General features: G+C 35.4%; 1 protein-coding gene across 2 annotated transcripts in view; it reads left to right on the top strand.

Moving 5' to 3' along the window:
• efl1 (elongation factor like GTPase 1) overlaps positions 1 to 20095 on the top strand; it is a 227931-nt gene that overhangs the window by 144510 nt on the left and 63326 nt on the right. For both annotated transcript variants that reach the window (XM_087260207.1, XM_087260208.1), the window contains exon 16: positions 15039 to 15170. In XM_087260207.1, coding sequence (XP_087116333.1) covers positions 15039 to 15170 — 132 coding nt within the window. The remainder of the gene's footprint in view (positions 1 to 15038; positions 15171 to 20095) is intronic.

Genomic DNA, 20095 nt, shown 5'->3' with positions numbered 1-20095 from the left:
CGTCTGCGGGGCTACGTTTTCAGAATGAGCTTGGGTTTCACGTGACACTCTTTAAAAAAAAATATATTTCACCATTTAACCTCGGAAAACAAAACAAAAATAATAGTATTAATGACTTCTGTACTTCACAAGACAAAAAAAAAAAAAAAAAAACATTTGTTACACACAAAATGAATGGGAATAAATGATCAAACAAGTAAGATTCAGTTTACTCTAGTTATATTTCTCAACAAAATTGACAAACCACAAAACACAAGAAATCTTCAATCAACATCTTATAACAGCAAAGACCTAAAGTCTAGTATTATTTCATTTTACTTTCAAATGGGAAAAAGCACAACCAAAATAAACATCACTTTCATAACAAGACTGACACGATTTGACAACAGTCCCGATCAAAAGCAAAAAACTAACAAAAATACCAAATGAGCGTCAACCAGCAAAACAAAATACCCCCAAATTGTATTACTTGACAAAAAATAGAGGGGAAATCAAAATGTATACTCAAACAAAGGGAATTTAGTGTGTTGTGCGAGTGTCTGTGGAGTGCATAAGAACTATTGGTTGCACCAGGATTTCAATTCAATTCAGCTTTATTTGTATAGCTATTTTACAATGTAGATTGTGTCAAAGCAGCTTCACATAAATGGTCATAGTAATTAGAACAGAGTAGTTTAGTTTTTAGTGTTTAAGTTCAGTTCAGGTCAGTTCAGTGTGGTTTAAAATCATTACTGAGAGTCCAAACACTGAAGAGCAAATTCATCGATGGGTAGCTCATTTCAGTTCTCACAACAGGCTTGGCCTCTGGAGGATACTATGTTTTGACGTGAAGATGTTGATTGTAGCAGATCTAAAAGACACCTTACTCACGGAGAGAACATCCAAGTAGTCCAGGACTTTCTGGTAAACACTTCTTTCTTTATTAGGACACTCCGCGGTACTGTGGTTGTTAAACCTCGCAAGTCTAAAACCAAAAATATTTAAACAAAATATCTGATCTCGTCATAATAAAATAAGCATAACTGTTAAAGAGACTCTTCTAATTAAAATTTTACAAAGTGTGTTCAATGGTAAAGGTAGATCAACATCTGTGAGATGTGAATAATAAGTAAACCTCGAACTCTGTAAACAAAACTATAAGCAGATCTAAGCTTTCATGTAAAGGAACCAGCCATCACTATTCAAATCCATACTGCAACACTACTAATTGTGAAGTTGAATGACAATACCCCCCCCCCCCCACCCCCAAACCTCCACCCCCTATGCTAAACAATCATTTAGATGGGGAGCTAATGGCTGGGATGCACAAGAAAAGAAACCAAAAAGCCACTCTGGTGACATCCTTACATATTTTCTTTTTATTTACAATCTCCTCACTGCTGCCATACGGCACTCATTTTCACGTGTTGTTATTCTGACCTGAAGTGGCGGGCACGTGCTTTCCTTCATTTTTTTCTATGGTGTCTCTCGTAACCAGCTGACCATTTTCTCAGATAAAACGGACAAATCATTGCTGCCGCTCTGATGCAAGTTTATGGAGGAAAGTAAAAAGCACTGCAGACATTAATATTGAACTTAAATTGGTAGAACTGTCTGAGGTATGAACAAAAGCAAGTGATGCATCATTTAGATTTAAAAAATCTTGAATGATTATAAAAAATCTATCCTTATACTAAATTATAAAAATAAATACAAACAATTAGTTTAAAAATCTTCATTGATAATAATGATATGACCTACTTCTGGAAACTTTCTACTTCTCTGTTTGTCCGTCTGATTTTACTGTCTGTTTCTTTTGACCACCCCTTGTCATTTAAAAAAAATATCTTAAGGGTGAACTTTCCAAGTAAACGCCTCATTTGTTTTGTGATGTGCTCGATGCGCCGCCAGGTGAAATTATAAATCAACCTTAAGATAATTTGGTTTTTTTCTGTTGTTTAATGGTGCATCTAACCTGTCTTTAGGACTGTTTAATTTAAATACATTTATTTTACCACTAGTTTTGTGATTTTGCATTTTCTCTTTGTGTGTGTGTGTGTTTGATATTGCGATATAGGTCTTAGTTTTAATACTTAATGGTCTTAAAAAGTTCTTTAAAAGTCTTAAATTTGACATTATGATATCTGCAGAAATCCTGATATTACTTTTTTCCCGCTAGCTATTGTTCTCGGTTCTTGCTAGCTATTGTTCTCAGTACTGTTTTAGCTAGCTTTTGTTCTAGTCTCAGTTACAGCTAGCTAACATTCTAGTTATTGTTCTGCTTGGCACTATAGTTTGCTGTTGCGCTAGTTAGCTATGGTTTTAGCTTACTGTTTTCTGTCTATTAGTCTAAATATGTTTAAGTCGCACTGGTGTTTTCTTCAGAAAATGGACGTTTAGATATGACATTTTTCTTGCTAGCTATTGTTCTCAGTTCTTGCTTACTATTGTTCTCAGTACTGTTTTAGCCAGCGTTGGTTCTAGTCACTGTTCTAGCTAGCTAACATTATAGTTATTGTTCTGCTTGGCACTGTAGTTTGCTGTCGTGCTAGTTAGCTATCATTGTAGCTTACTTTTGTCTAAATATGTCTTTCGCACTGGTGTTTTCTTCAGAAAATGGACATTTAGACAAAAAAAATTCTTGCTTTCTATTGTTCTTAATTCTTACTAGCTAATGTTCTTAGTTGTGATTTAGCTAGTTTTTGTTCTAGTCATTGTACTAGCTAACATTCTAGTTGTTGTTCTGCTTGGCACTATAGTTTGATGTCGTGCTAGTTAGCTATGGTTTTAGCTACTGTTTTCTGTCTATTTGTGTAAATATTTCTGTCGCACTGGTGTTTTCTTCAGAAAATAGACAAATAGATATTTATTTTTTCTTGCTAGCTATTGTTCTCCATTCTTGCTAGCTATTGTTCTCTGTACTATTTTGGCTAGCGTTTGTTCTAGTCACTGTTCTAGCTAGCTAGCATTCTAGTTGTTGTTCTGCTTGGCACTACAGTTTGCTGTCGTGCTAGTTAGCTATCGTTTTAGCTACTGTTTTCTGTCTATTTGTCTAAATATGTCTGTGGCACTGGTGTTTTCTTCAGAAAATGGACATTTAGATATGACATTTTTCTTGCTAGCTATTGCTCTCAGTTCTTGCTTGCTATTGTTCTCTGTACTGTTTTAGCTAGCGTTTGTTCTTGTCACTGTTCTAGCTAGCTAACATTCTAGTTATTGTTCTGCTTGGCACTGTAGTTTGCTGTCGTGCTAGTTAGCTATGGTTTAAGCTACTGTTTTCTGTCTATTTGTGTAAATATGTCTGTCGCACTGGTGTTTTCTTCAGAAAATAGACAAATAGATATTTATTTTTTCTTGCTAGCTATTGTTCTCCATTCTTGCTAGCTATTGTTCTCTGTACTATTTTGGCTAGCGTTTGTTCTAGTCACTGTTCTAGCTAGCTAGCATTCTAGTTGTTGTTCTGCTTGGCACTACAGTTTGCTGTCATGCTAGTTAGCTATCGTTTTAGCTACTGTTCCCTGCTGAAAAATCCAGCTTAAACCAGCCTAGGCAGGTTGGCTGGTTTTAGCTGGTCGACCAGGCTGGTTTTAGAGGGGTTTTGGCCACTTCCAGGCTGGTTTCCAGCCATTTCCAGCCTGGTCTTAGCTGGTCAGGCTGGGAGATGACCAGCTAAAACCAGCTTGACCAGCCTAGCCAAGCTGGGAGTCCAGCCAAAACCAGCTTTATCCAGCTTAAACCAGGCTGGTCAAGCTGGTTTTAGCTGGATTTGGCTGGTAATTTTCCAGCCTGATCAGCTAAGACCAGGCTGGAAATGGCTGGAAACCAGCCTGGAAATGGCCAAAACCCCTCTAAAACCAGGCTGGTCAACCAGCTAAAACCAGCCAACCAGCCTAGGCTGGTTTAAGCTGGATTTTTCTGCAGGGTTTTCTGTCTATTTGTCTAAATATGTCTGTGGCACTGGTGTTTTCTTCAGAAAATGGACATTTAGATATGACATTTTTCTTGCTAGCTATTGTTCTCAGTTCTTGCTTGCTATTGTTCTCTGTACTGTTTTAGCTAGCGTTTGTTCTAGTCACTGTTCTAGCTAGCTAACATTCTAGTTATTGTTCTGCTTGGCACTGTAGTTTGCTGTCGTGCTAGTTAGCTATCGTTTTAGCTACTGTTTTCTGTCTATTTGTGTAAATATGTCTGTCGCACTGGTGTTTTCTTCAGAAAATAGACAAATAGATATTTATTTTTTCTTGCTAGCTATTGTTCTCCATTCTTGCTAGCTATTGTTCTCTGTATTATTTTGGCTAGCGTTTGTTTTAGTCACTGTTCTAGCTAGCTAGCATTCTAGTTGTTGTTCTGCTTGGCACTACAGTTTGCTGTCGTGCTAGTTAGCTATCGTTTTAGCTACTGTTTTCTGTCTATTTGTCTAAATATGTCTGTGGCACTGGTGTTTTCTTCAGAAAATGGACATTTAGATATGACATTTTTCTTGCTAGCTATTGTTCTCAGTTCTTGCTTGCTATTGTTCTCTGTACTGTTTTAGCTAGCGTTTGTTCTAGTCACTGTTCTAGCTAGCTAACATTCTAGTTATTGTTCTGCTTGGCACTGTAGTTTGCTGTCGTGCTAGCTTACTGTTTTCTATCAATTTGTGTAAATATGTCTGTCGCACTGGTGTTTTCTTCAGAAGATGCACGTTTAAATGTTTCTTCTTCTTTATTTTCTCAGTTTTCTCCCTCAGTATCTGCGTCTGTGTGGTGTGGAAATCAGAAGCATGTGTGAGGTGAAAAGTTTACAGGAGGATGGATTTATGCAGCCATCATTAAAACACCATCTGATGCCAATGAGTGAAGGATTTGCTTGTTTTTAGAGAGACTGAATGTGTCTTTGGGCTGCTGCTCTGAGATCAGTCATGCTGTCAGATTTGTGCTGTGTTGAATGGGGGTAAAACTGGTCTTGGATCAGTGTTTTTAGGCAGGAGCGTGTGGGAGAGGTCGACACGAGCAGGAAATCATCAGCGCTGTGGATAAATATGGCAGTGTGCCGCGGGCTCGGCTGGATGTATTAAAGAGTCACACACACACACACACACACACACACACACACACACACACACACACACACACACACACACACACACACACGCACGAACAAAGAGCTCTTGTGTCTAGACTGACCGCTGCATGTGGCATGACTTTCAGTGATGAACGAGTGACTCTCAGGTTAAAAGAGTGTTTGTGGAGGAGGGACAGAGTAAACCCCACTCAGATCATTCAGCCTTCTCTGTTCCTGCTGTCATTATCTAGACAAGACAACAGTGTGTATATAACACAAAGTGTTTTGATTTGAATTGTTAGTGCTTCATTTCCGAATCTATTGAGTTGAATATTTTATTTGATTTTTTAGCTTTAAATCTTTAAATCTAAGCTTAATTTATTTTAATGAATTTATTTATTTTCTTTGTCTTATATTTCTAAGAAATCAATGAATCGTTCTTATGCTGTGTTCGCATCAGGCGTGACATTTTGAGTTTACTTGGTTCATTCGCGCATCAGATTCTCTTCACAAAAGACATTGATTCACATCATGGGTGCCTGTACGGTGACTCTAGCTTCATTACTAAGTTGTTAACATTAGTTGGTGGTTCATTCCTCAGTGTCGACCCCAGATTAATAAAGGGACTAAGCTGAAAATAAAATAAATAAATGAATTTTAAGTTTTATTTTTTGCTTAAATCTAAGCTTGTTTTCTTTTTAATAATTTTTTTAGGTCTTAATATTTATAAGAAATCAAATATTTAAGAATATTTTTGTTTTAATTTTAATTTTAGTCAAAAAATGTCTTTGAAATTTCTTTACTTTTTTAATTATCTTTATTTAATATCAGTGGCATTTTTGCATTTTTTTCTGTTTAAAAACATTGTAACTAATACAAAGTTTTTGTTTATTCTTAAAATTTTCACTGCTATTAAAAAAAATTTTCATATTTTATTTTAGTCCTGCATGATCATTTTTGTGCGGTGTATTTTTGTTTCGAGGAGGGACAGAGTAAAGCCAACTCGTTCAGCCTTCTCTATTACTGCTGTTCTTATCCAAAGACTATATAATACACAAGGCATGTCACTCGTATCGTTTTGAATGTAAGAAAGTGTAAAGTGCGTCACACCGGATGCACCGTTCAGTGCCGCAACACATCGTGCACATGACAGATGGAAGTATCGCACAACAGATGCGCACATTCGCATGTTATTTAAAACTATATTTAAAACTTTATTATTTATTTAAAACTTCCCAATTATTTGAAACTCAACTTGAAATTCAGATGTCGCTCTGTGGTGTGGCAGAAATACAAACAGTGTCCTGAGTCGTGGCTGGGTGCTGCAGACAGCTGCTGACATGCGGCACCGGTGTGTGTACCCTAATAGAAACCTATTTTAAGAATTCTGAAATGCATGGCGCTGCGTCGCTTCTGGTGTGTGACCCCCTTAATAGTGAAAAAAGCCCCGTCTACTAGTACAGGAGCCAATCATCGATCGCTATATGGTGAAAAAGCCCGCCTTCTATTACAGGAGCCAATCATCGATCGCTGTAGACTGACAATACTATAGAGGAGGGGCTTGGACTAGAAATGAGTTTCTGCAGATTTTGTGTGGTTTGTATGTTTAGAAATTAAACTAACAAGACAGATGTTGTTTAATTTTATTAATTATTCGTAATATGAAATTCAATGCAAGCTTGGCAAGCAGCTTTTGTCAGGGTTCTGCCACTCTGGTCTTGTAAGTTGTTGTTTTGGTGGCAGAGTCCGGACACTAGCTCTGTCTAGTCCTGTCCTGTTGTGCTCAGCTCAAGTTTTTTTGGGTCGAGCACTTGTTTTGTCATTGTTTGTGTCTCTGCACTAACGCCATTTGTGAACACGCATGGACCATGCGCGTCCCCACTTGATGCGGGTGCGTGAGGTCTTTGCGTCTTTGCAGGTGCGCGCTCCCGTCTGGGTGTTCATGTTCGTCTGTCTGCAGCGTGGTGTTTCATTCCAAGCATCTCATGCCATCTCGTGTCTTGTGTTCAGCTTGTGTGCTTGTGTTGTCATGAACACGCGGTTAATGAGTTCTCTCATTGGCTGCGTGTTCTAGTCTTGTTTTATGTGAGCGCATGGCTTGTGTTGTCTCTTTGTGTCATGTGCTCTCCCGTCTATTGTCTAGTCCCACCCTCCTTGTTAACTCATTATCAGTTAATTATGTTCATCTGTTTGTGTGTTAATTTCCTTCTGCTTATATTCTCCTCCTGTCTTCTGTCCTGTGCCAGTTCGTTTGTCCTGTTGTGTCCAGTCCTGCTTTGTTCTGCCAGCACAGTCAAGTTTGTTTTCCCCCTCGGGGTAGTTTGTTTTGCCTTTTTTATCTTATTTCTATTTTATAATAAATCCTTATTTATCTGCAATTGGGTCCTCGATCCTTTTTCCCCAACCAGAATCGTGGCAGTTTAGGTGAATTTGATGTTTTCCCATTCAGACAGAATGCCCAAGCATACTACCCAAGAGTCGTTTCAAAGATGGCCGCTGAGTGAAATGACTTGCCAAAGTTATAAATATTCAAAATAGGCACTATCCTTATAAATAAACTGCATAGGTACAATCTAAACATTCTTGCCCAAAAAAGCCTAAAAAAAAAAACATTATGTTGTCCAACAGCTGCAATATGTCGTGAATTGTTTTTATATTTGTATAATGTATAATAATGAATATTTTGAATTTAAAACTTGTTTATAAATTTAACATTTTAGGTTGTTTTTTTAGCTTTAAATCTTTAAATTTAAGTGCATTTTATTGCATTAATTTCTTTTTGTTGTCTTATATTTATAAGAAACCAAATATTTAAGAAGAATATTTTTAGTCAAAAAGAACCATTGAAATTTCTTTACATTTCTAAATATCTTTACTTTTTGTAACTTTTTGCATTTTAATGCTTTATAAAAACATTGTAACTAATAAAATGTTTTTGTTTATTTTTAACATTTGACCATTATTTATATTTTTTAATAAAAACAATCATATTTTATTTCACTCTCGGATGGTTGTTTTTGTATGGCAGATTTTTGTTTAAGAAATATGTACAAAATATGTGAGGAGGACTCTATATGTGCTATGAGTGTCATAAAAAAAATACATGTATGCAGGTAATCAGCTGCGTAGAACAACAGTCAAACATACAATGTAACATTTATAAAGGAAAAACTGAAGATTGGCCATTGAATTATTAGAAAACAATGCACACCCATGGTATAGGCGGTATATAACCTATTTAACTACTTTAGCTGCAAATCGATGGATTTGCTCTTCAGTGTTTGAACTTTGAGTGAAATTTAAACCACACTGAAAGGTACTAAACCTAACTTCAACTCTGAAAACTGGACTGACACAGTTTCGACTGACTAAAACTTAAGTTGCTGTGGTACAAAAGCGGTATAGAAATAAAGATGAAATGAACTGAAAATAATTGCACACCTCCATCAGCCAGAAGAATTAAGATTCAATCATTCAACATTAGTATATACACAAACAACTGACAGTAGAATAGCCAATCAGAATGCTCATTCGAATTTTATCCAGCAATTGATCGAAAACCCTGTTTTTCCCGCTTTAACTAGTTTTTTACTAAAGAGACAGTATCATTTTCCCACACCTCGAGGCATCTGTGCTGCATCCAGATCCAGACATATGCAAACACTTATAGAAAGAATGTCAAAGCAGGACAAACGCAATCGCTGCCATTCGCTGTTCAACCACTGTGAATCTTACTTTGCATTTGCTCTACAACCTTTACCTTTTCAGTTGATTTAGCAGTGCAATAGATGTTTACTTTTGTAAAAAAAAAAAAAACTAAACTCCAAACTATCTCCAGAGTAAGGTAGTGTTGCTTTCTTCATTAAAAATTGTGAATATGTGGGGGAAATTAGCAATGTTGGGGAAAGATATTTTAGAAAGTAGTGCATTACAATACTGAGTCACTCCCCCCCTAAAATGCATTACTTAGTTACTTTTTTATGGAAAGTAGTTTATTTTAGTATTGTATATTATTTACTTTTGAGTTACTTTTTCTTACCTGAGGTTTGAGCTCTTTCAGAGCTTGCAGGTGTTTTTTCACCTTTTTTTATAGAGAAGCTCTGCATCCACCACCTTTATAACATACACCTTCATTTTCCTTTAAAAAAATGTAGGATAATTATATTTTGAGAAATTTCTAAACCCAGAGCTATACATGCTGTATATGGGTAATTCTTCAACTACGGGCACTTTTATGTCCTTTGATCATATATTCAAAAATATATAAAATTTTGTTCAAATTCCTCTTTCTTTGTCAAACTAACAATAAAACCTACTTAAAAAATGTAATAGCTTTCTATTGTATATTTTTCACCTTTTAGGTGTCAAAATCACTGTTTTCACCTTGTCGCACACCCAGAGTTTTAAACTTCAACACTGAAAACAACATTTTAAAATATTATTTATTATGGTATCTATTAATGTATCTTAATTAAGCACTAGTGAGAATATTTAAATATTTTATAGTTATTAATGTGAGACTATTATCAATATTATTTTTTATACAAAATATAGCTGTCACACAGTATCAGTGTCATTTCCACCACAACACTGTAATGTCGCTTTAAAAAGTGTGTGTGAAAGATTATTTAGGTGGTTTCTGTGAAAATGAATAGTGCCATCTGAGAATATCTTCAAGATGGAGGCAATTTAAACTTTTATCAACAACACTTGAAGAAAAATCAAGGTAAATATTGCTTGATAAGGAAATACATTTATTCTACGTCATTTCCAAACATGTTGTACCTTCAAAGATGTTTTTAAAAACCAAACAAAATGAAGGTAAATAAGAGTGTTTTGTATACATGGAATGCTAGTATCAATTCAAAGCTAATCGGTGAAGCAACTTTTAGTTTTTTCACAATAAACTGTTGAAATGTCATTTCCATCACTGTCATTTCCACCACCACACACATTTTTTAAAAATCTATAATAAGTTTTCATCAAACATTAAAAGTGTATTCACAATATATAAGTTCATGCTCTACTTAATATACAAATTCAGTTTATTTGTTTTCTAATAAGCTCTTAACCAAATTAATGTTAAATTTTAGAGCGTGACAATTCAGCAAACTAATTTATTTCATTGACAAATGTATAATTATTATATATATTGTGGAAAGATTTGGTTAAACTAGATACAAAAATGATCTTGGACAGTGTTTGACTGCCATCATTTATTTCACTTTCAAATAAATCTGTATATTGAGAATTGGTGGAATTTGTTCAGTTCACGATGGAAACAAAAGTTCTCCTTTTATCTAAGTTTGTCCTTTTACAGATCTTAAACCTAGACAATTTGTTTAAACTTATGAGGCTATGTTATTGTAATTTTAAACAAGTTTCTTTTTTTTTTTACTCAGCTTCACAAGGCTAAAAGTGCCCGTAGTTGAAGAATGGCCCATAATGCAGAATAATGAAAGCATGTAAAGTAACGTGTTTGCTACTTTTGAATGTTTTGTGCTATTAGTTAAGTACATTCACTGTCCATTGAGTTAAAGACTGCAATAAAGCAAAGAGTACTAACATGGAATAAATTAATAAGGCAAAAACAGATTTAAACCGTTAAAATGTTTCAAAACAAAATGAACAGTAAGATGATAAAAAACATCTCCAAATCAAAATAAATCTTTGAGCTTTATACAATAATTACTTTTCTTCTTGTGGCCTTAACAAATGTGTAAATCGTTTCCCAAAAAAGAAAAAGTCACATCTGCAGTAACATTAGGCCCCGTTTACACTAATGCGTTTTAGTTTGAAAACGCATAAGTTTTGCTACGGTTACGCCATCCGTCCACACTACGCCGGAGATCTTGAGTGCCGAAAACGGAGCTTTTTGAAAACGCTGGAGAGGCCGTTTTCATTCTGAAACAATGCTGCTCCGTCTCAGTGTGGATGGGGAAAGACGGAGACATCTGAAAACGGAGGCGGGGCTGCAAATGTTCGCTGATCTGATTGGGGCTTTTCCTCAATATTAAGTAGCCCACACACAGTTCAGTCTCGCATCCTCTTCTTGTAAGTTAAGACTTCGCAAGTTTGATCAAGGCTGCAGTCTCCCCCTTCTCAGTTTGATATGGAAAACATACAGAGGACACGGGTAAATCTTCAAAGGGAACAGTGTACTTTATAACTTCATTCACATCACCTTGGCTACGTTGTTTCACTTTCTCAACAATAAAATGTAAACATAATTTAAGGAACTGCCTATTGTCATTTTAATATTAGCAACTTAACAGACAGCAGAAATGTTGAGGCGTCGTGCTGCATGTATGAGCGTCATCTTCACTGTGTGCATATTTATAACAAAACGGAGCCGATAACAACTGCCTCCTTTCAATTTCAGTGAAAATACGAAACACACCCTCTCTTTTGCTGAATATCAGTTTTAATAATCGATAATTATAAAAGTATAACATGCAATAAGTTTATACATTGTAGGAAATAAAGGCAAGCGATCAGTCAATGTACCTGGATTAATCATTAACTTATGTTTGTGCTTAACCAAAACATGTTACCCGTGAACAAGTAACTTAATAGATTCCAATGACCAAAGTTAGGGAATTGGCCTATGTCGTTAGATAAAGACAACAACATGAATGAAATATCATGTTTAGCAAATATAGTGAGATTAGATCCAGCGGGAGATGCTTGATGAGCAGTCCGACAAGCAGAGCTCTCATCTGGGTAGAAATGCTGGAGCGCTTGCCCGAGAGTGTGTGTGTGGTCACGTGATGTACGTTTTCAGCGTTTTGGTATGGACGGAGAGTTGTTCAGAAACGCTGGGTAAAACGCGAGTGTGGACGCGGATCGTTTTCATTCTACAACGCCGTTTTAAAACTAAAACGCACTAGTGTAAACAGGGCCTTAGACAGTGGCTGCGTCTCCTTAACAATAAAAGCCATTTTTTCGTTTAGTCAAATTCATTGTTTTACCTGGAGAAGGCGAACTGATGTCAATCATTTGTTGTTTAGCTGGAGGTGGGGTGTGGATGTATTGCTTCGTATGCTTTTTTTTTTTCGATGTCATGTTTCTTGCAGTTGTCAAGAGTTTTACCTACACATAATCTACACTTAGCGACAATTCACTTCTTTTCTTCGATGAGTTCAAAATAACAAGAATCCATTGCAAAAATGTAAGTCTCCGGCCTGCCATTATGACTTTCGTTAGTGATGACAGACAATTCGCGAATGAATCGTTTGTTTTAACTGAATCTTCTAAGTGAACCGGTCCAACCAGTTCATTAAATTGAATGAAGTTGTTGTGAAACAGTTTGCATTTTCAAGTTTTCAAGTAAGTACTAACATACCTGATACTCCTTCTGACTCGAAATAAACCCATATCCTGAGTTATTCAGTTACCAGAACAGTACCCTGACTCATCTGCTGTGTAAAAAATAGACCTGATGATGAAAATAATGATGAGTGCGAGTCGACTGTTTGTTCCCTCGCAGCATTGAGTGTGTGATTCAACCTAGGGTAATTTTTATTCCGCAATATGTTTTTTAAAGCCAATAAACTCGCATATTTTTTTTTAAAGTAACTCAAATAATATTGCTTATTTTTGAAAGTAATGTGTTACTTTAGTCGTTCCTTTGGAAAAGTAATATTATTACTTAACGCCTGTTACTTATAATGCGTTACCCCCAACACTGAAAAGGAATATTGAACACGTCACTATAGTTCTTAGAAAACATATTTCTGAAGGTGCCGTTGACTGTAAATTTTTAACGAATGTTGGTAACATCCAAAGAAATCCATGTATAAAAAATCTAAACTAATTAGTTTGCAAATTAAGTTATGCGTAATAAGATCAAATGACACAGAGACAAAGTATTGAACACATGAAGAAAGGAAGGTGTAGAAAGGCATTGAAAGCCCAGACAGCAGCTGCAATCTCTCAGTAGTTCCTCAGCAACCCCCTGCACTTCCTTATTGTAAATGAATTTTAGCTGCTTCAGTCCAGCATCTACATTAGCAGAAGGATGAAGATAAAACTTACTGGCATGTTATATTCTGAAATAAATTCAATGTAATATTTTAATAAACATTGTTTTAGGCTACATCACTTCCTTTAATTGCTTGCAGCATTATTTAGAAGGCGACAACAAACAGACTTGCTGCCAAATCTAGGGAATGGTATACGGCCAGCTGGAGTTTGTTGGAAGAATGTGTTGTCACTCACATATATAATGTAAAGTTTTATTTTATTGTTATTATTTTTATTATTAGTTTATATTGTGTGTGGATTCTGCATCCAGCTGCACATTGCATGTTTGAAGCAAAAAAAAAAAAAAAAAGACAAGCACACAGATTTCCAGTCGATCGATGCTTCTCCGCATGCATGGTTTATTTTCCTATTTTCAGTTTTCTGACATGTCCATGAGTGGACTGATGAAGTCATACTCTGACATCAAGTCATCCTGTGGGAGATCTGCATCAGACTGAAGTCTTCATAAACCCAGCGCTCTGAATACAGTTAAGCTGGTTTTATTAGCGTCTTAACAGCCTCCAGGTGTTTGCTCATGGACACGTCTGGAATGGGCTGTTAATAAGGCCAGGCTGTGACAGAAGCTCTTGACTTTATTGGCTAAACAAACCAACCTCTCGACTCTCCTGATGGAAACACTCTTGGGTCAGATGTGATTTCACTGAGTGGGTCATGAGGGCAGAGAGAAACGGTCAACCTGCTGAGCCATGGGAATGCTTTATGTGTGTGGGTATATGTCTGTGTATATATATATATTTTTTTTCAATGTACATAACTTATGTTTGTGTGTGTGGATGGTTTGATTTGATTTGATTTGATTGATTGATTGATTGATTGATTGATTGATTGATTGATTGTCTTGGTTTTTATTAATATAGGAAAACAAAATGCAAAACTACATAGCCCTGTATGAAAAAGTGTTTACCCCCTATACCTAATAACTAGTTTGGCCACTCTTGGCAGCAACTACTGGAATCAAACATTTTCAATAGTTGCAGTAAGTTTGTTACAGTACTGTGGATGAATTTTGGCCCACTTATCTTTGCAGAATTGTTGTAATTCAGCACATCGAAGGGTTTTCGACCATGAACTGCCTTTTTAATGTCAGCATCTCAATTGGATTGAGGTCAGGACTTTGACTAGGCCACTTGAGAATCTTCTTTTTGTTTTCATTCAGCCATTCAGAAGCCCTGCTGCGGTCACTAACAGATGGCTGGACATTCTGCACACACACACACACACAAACACACAGTTGAAATCAGAATTATAAGCCCCACTTCTATTTTATTTATTTATTTATTTATTTTTTTCCTTCTGGAGAAAGTCTTATGTGTTTTATTTTAGCTAGAAAAAAGCAGTTTTACATTTTTAAAAAAAACATTTTAAGGTCAATATTATTAGCCCCTTTAAGCTATATATTCTTTCAATAGTCTACAGAGCAAACCATTGTTATAACCTAGTTAAGCCTTTAAATGTCACTTTAAGCTGTATAGAAGTGTCTTGAAAAATATATAGTCAAATATTAAGTACTGTCATCATGGCAAAGATAAAAAAGCAGTTATTAGAGATTAGAGAGTCATTAAAACTATTATGTTTAGAAATGTGTTATAGAAATATCTTCGTTAAACAGAACTTGGGGAAAAATTAAACAGGGCAGCTAATAATTCAAGGGGGCTAATATTTCTGACTTCAACTGTGTGTGTGTGTGTGTGTGTGTATATATATATATATATATATAACATCTTTTAAAATATATGTACATGTCTGTGTTACATCTTTTGTATATATACATATGTGTGTGTGTGCGTGCGTGCGTTCATTCGTTCGTTCGCACTTATATTTGTTAAAATGATTAGGCTAACTTGATCAATGTGTGATGGGACAGCATGAAGGAATGTTTTTTCAGTGTATCATGGAGCGCTGCTATTGACAATGTCTCTTTTGGCTGCAGTATGTTAATGTTGTTTATAATGTTGTTTGTGTCTCTCCAGGTATCGGTGGCCTAGAGGACGTCATCCTGAAATCAGCCACCATCTCCACATCTCCAGCATGTCCACCTTTCACACCACTTAACTTTGAGGCCACGCCCATCGTCAGAGTCGCAGTCGAGCCCAAACATCCAAGTATGTAAAACCAGATGCTCAAACATGCAACACGAGCACTAGTTTTCATTACAGGGACAGGTAAAGCGTTGTGGAACACATACAATACATAACAAATATGAGAAGTGTGGAAGAGCGCATTGAATCACCACGATGACTCAACAGTAAAAATGAAGAAGTCGCTCAGAACAGTTATTTTTTCTCTGCCCTTGAGCTAGTCGTGCTTCTGCATGTAATAGAAACTTTTTAGGTATATGTTTAGTAAGCTTTTTTCCTGTCTGCAGTGATTCATGTTACACAATGTATTAAGGAGGCAGCCTTACATAATATATATATAGTTTAAGTTTAAGTCAGAATTGTTAGCCCTCATGAATTATTATCCCCCTGTTAATTTTTCCCCAATTTCTGTTTAACAGAGAGCAGATTTTTTTCAACATTTCTAAACATAATAGTAAAACCTCTTACCTTAAAAGATTTAAAGTGTGTTTCCTACAAAAAGACAAAGCTGGTTATGTTTCACAGCTGTCTTTTTCTTTTTTTTCTCGCTTGACATTACGAGGACTGCTCCGTTTGAGCTCTCGCAATCTGCGTTTAGCCGGGAGAGCGGAGCTCTCAGTAAGGGACCGTCGGAAAAGTGCTTATTTTTTTATTTATTTTTTTTGCTCCCTCCTGCGCGTTTTATTTTAAACACAATTAATTTTCTCTTAAATGAGCACAAACAGTTACCAAAGTAGTCGAATGCTTCATTATAGATCTGTGCATTCTTACATTAACACATCTGTTATCAAACAAAACACAATGAGAGATTAATTTGCTGCTCTTCACTAAATAACTATAGTAACTTAAATCAATATGCAAATACAATTAAAAGTGAAATAGATTTTATAGCTTTATTTAATTTCTGTAAAGGCCATTGTTTTTAATAGGCTAAACCTTTTATTTTATTGTTAATATTTTCTAATGTTTGCTATGTATTTTATCATTTTAAGCTATATGTTGTCCCATATTTTTTACATCCCAACATTGGCAGATTGCTAATCAATAAATAGCTATAGTGCTATCTGTTAGTTTTAACATCAGCTAATGTTATGGAAGGGCATAGATGTTATGGAAAATAGTAATAGTAATGTAACTACCCCCATCATTCCTTCCTCAAGCAAATGTGTAATTATTAGATCTATTCAGCTATAACATTAATTGCATTGGCATATTTATCTAACGTTTTCCCAGCTTGTAGTAGTCGATCAAAAAGCTATTTAGTTTTTTCATGAAACCCTTAAAACTTAAATGACACCTGACAACAAAACATTCTGAATATGTCAACAAAGGTTGATCATATTCTCTTCTGAAAAAAGAAGATTATCTTTATCAACAAAACAATGATCACAGTTACAGCCAGCATCCCACAAAAAGCACTTTGAGCTAGAGGTCTGTCTAAATTTCCGAATAAATCGCGGGAGCGGTCGGTAACGGGTTTAATTTGGGACGGGAGCGGGCTGTCTAGCAATATCGCGGATATTGCTATGCGAATGAGAGAGAGAGAAAGAGAGAGAGCTTTCCCAGATAGCAAAATACACTCGGGCCAGTTCCGGCTAGATTCTCGCCTGCCGGAGACTTACCACTCGGCCCGGCTCACTGCCCGATTCCGACCCAAATCAATCGGGCCAGATGCGGCGGCCGTAAGCGAGCCGACGCTGCCGCATCTGCGCCGGAATCGGCCCGAGAGTAATGTGCACTGCGGCCCGGAGCTGGCGCGACTCAGTATTTGTATACCTTTATATAAAACCTTTTGGTATTACATTGTTACTTGATACATGGTATTACAACCCTTTGAGTTGATATAACAGCAAACGCCTGTGTTTCTGAAAACGGGGCGGGTCGGGCAGCGGGACAACAAATTCTTAATATAAGCGGGAGTGGTCGGGTTCGGGCTAAAACCTGGCGGGTGCGGGCTGGAGCGGGATTCAAAATTTAGTCCCGCGCAGATCTCTACTTTGAGCCTCATTTTGTGCATATCAAATCGCAAAACCCAAACAGCCACATACCGTATATTTTTGACTACTTTGAATGGATACATTTTTTTCTACCAATTTTTCCATATTAAAATATTATGGTAGGTCTTGAGATTGAATTACTTGCCTAAGTGGGTCCATATCGAAAAAAATATAGCTTAACAGTTTTGACCTTAAAATGTTTATTAAAAAATTAAAAACTGCTTTTATTCCAGCCGAAATAAAACAAATAAGACTTTTTCCAAAAGAAAAATTATTATCTAACATACTGTGAAAATTTCCCTGCTCTGCTAATAGTCATTTGGGAAATATAAAAAAATTATAAAAATGAAAATAAATAAATAAAAAGGGGGGCTAATAATTTTGGCATTAGCTGTATGTTATGATTTCATTAGCATTACATTTATGCTTTTACAAAATAAATCAAAATAAGTTGCATATAAGATAAAAAAGCAAATATATACATACATAGACATACATGTATATAACTTTACTGTTTGCGCTCTATCATTTTATTTAAAAAATATAATGTATGTTTCTTTTTTTATTTATATAGTATGTAATAAAGACACATCATGTAATTGCATATTTTATTTTTACGTTTTTTTGGTGTTTGATTAAATAAAATTTTAAATATTTAAAATTGAATTTGACATTAATTATTTTTCCATATATATATATTATATATATATTTAAATAAATAAAAATAACATAAAATAGAAAAATGCATATATACATACATACATATATATATATATATATATATATATATATATATATATATATATATATATATATATATATATATATATATATATATATATATATATATATATATATATATATATATATATATATATATATATATATGTATATATATATATATATATGTATATATATATATATATATATATGTATATATATATATATATATATATGCATTTTTCTTTTTTATTTCATTTTTATTTATTTAAATTATGAAAAGAACACAGTTCAATTACGTATTGTATTTTTTAAAAATAGCTGTTTTATGTTGTTTTTTTACTTTCATGAATATAATTTTATTGTATGTCTATTGGTTTTTCTGTTGTTTAAAAATGTGTGTGTGCAGTTTTTTTATCATTTAGCAGACCCCCTAGTTTTTTGCGAATATGCGATCCAACGCAAAATCAACAAATGTTGCAAATCAATATTGCTAAATAATTTTTAGCATAAAATAGTCATAAAACTGTAAATAATCTTATAAAACATCAAATTCTAAACCTTAAAGTCAAATTATATTTATTTCAGTTTGCAATTAATTGTTTTACATGACTTATAAACGTCGCATATGCAGCGCACGGGATGTATTTGAGTGTCTCTCCAAAAATGACATCTCACCTGCGCCCTCACAATCACTATATTATCTGGAGCGGAATTGTTTTTCAGCCTGTGTAGTAAGCAGATGCAGATGAACCACAAGGGATTTACATGTAAAATCAATGCAAAGATTGCATTAGACATCCTGTGGTGCGAATTGGGAGTTTTGTGTGTTTGATGTGCTTCAGACTGCAAAAGAAAGTGTGAACAAACATCTAACAAATGGAGTAATGAAACAGACAGAAAAGCAAGCAGTTTACAATGATGGAGATTGATTCAAGGATGATGACCGCTGGATGTGACCGAATTGAAGAACATTATTTGAGCTTTACATGTTTGGCTGGTATTATGTCCGTCAAATCGATAAATGATTGTTTAACTCTTTCCCTCCAGATAAAGAGAGAAAACATTGACGAGTTTTATGGCAATCCATGTGTTAGGTGTATTATGTTAGGGTAAGCCAGAGCGCATGTCCTGAATGAGGTATATGATGTCATATGGGAACAAAATCTGAGTAGGATTAGAGTTATACTACCATCCTTTAGCTTAATCACTACCATTTTAGATCTGTTTTAGATATTGTCTTGACAAGAGACCAAAATAAAGAAGATATGTATAATTTTTTTTATCGCTAAATTGTCCACAAATTTCTGGGAATTACCATCACAAAATCAGTCAGTTTTACTGCAAAAAAATCACAAAAGAAATCATCAAAAACTGATTTAGCATTGTTCAAAATACTGCATACGTGAGCAGCTCATTAGTTCTGGCTATAGAGTCAGTGACTAACTGAGAAATAAAGAATCAGCATGAGCGTTTAGATGAAATCATCATGTCTCATGGGTCCCTAACGCGCAGACATCCTTCAGAAAGGTGTTTTAATAAGAGTACACTCAGAGGTGCTGTTGTGATTCTCATTAGCAGCGTCACAGAAGGCTTGGAAGCTCATCTCTCGCTCACGTGGGACGCATTAGTCAATGGGCAAGTGAAACATTTCTCAGTTTAGTCTGATCTGAATCCTGCAAAATCACACAGAGCTCATTGTGAGAGCTGTTTCAGGGGTTTGTTTCATAAGTCTAACTTCAGCTTGTCTTGAGGTCAGCAGGGGCCAGTGCTGCAGAAAACACTCTTTATTAAAGCAGAGTCAGTGCTGGTGTTAGTGCTGTCGGGCCCATATGTGCACAAAACTGCTCACTTTGATGTGTTGTTTGAAGAGAGAATAACAGGCTGTTTTATAGAGGTCACGTCATGCATTTTTTATCATTTTGTTGTTTTTCTCTTGAGGCTTGCTTCTAATGTTAGTCAAGTTCTTTGCACCCAAAACAGTACGAATTTGCACCCAAAACAGTCAGAATGCGTTCTTGCTAAGTAAAAGTATTTAAACCTTGTATTTATATCTTGCTTTGGTCCAAAATTTGACTAACATTACCCCAAGAGCTCATTGACAGCTCATGCAAGCAGTCACAATAGACCTCACAACAACATCATAAGAACTGCAGGCCTCACTTACCTCAGTTAAGGAGAGTGTTCATGACTCCACCATAAGAAAGGTGAGTGTTCATGACTTCATCATAA

The sequence above is a fragment of the Danio rerio genome, chromosome 7, assembly GCF_052040795.2.
Source record: "Danio rerio strain M-AB ecotype USA chromosome 7, GRCz13ab, whole genome shotgun sequence".
Taxonomy (NCBI): domain Eukaryota; kingdom Metazoa; phylum Chordata; class Actinopteri; order Cypriniformes; family Danionidae; genus Danio; species Danio rerio.
This window is presented reverse-complemented; position numbering and strand designations above follow the sequence as displayed.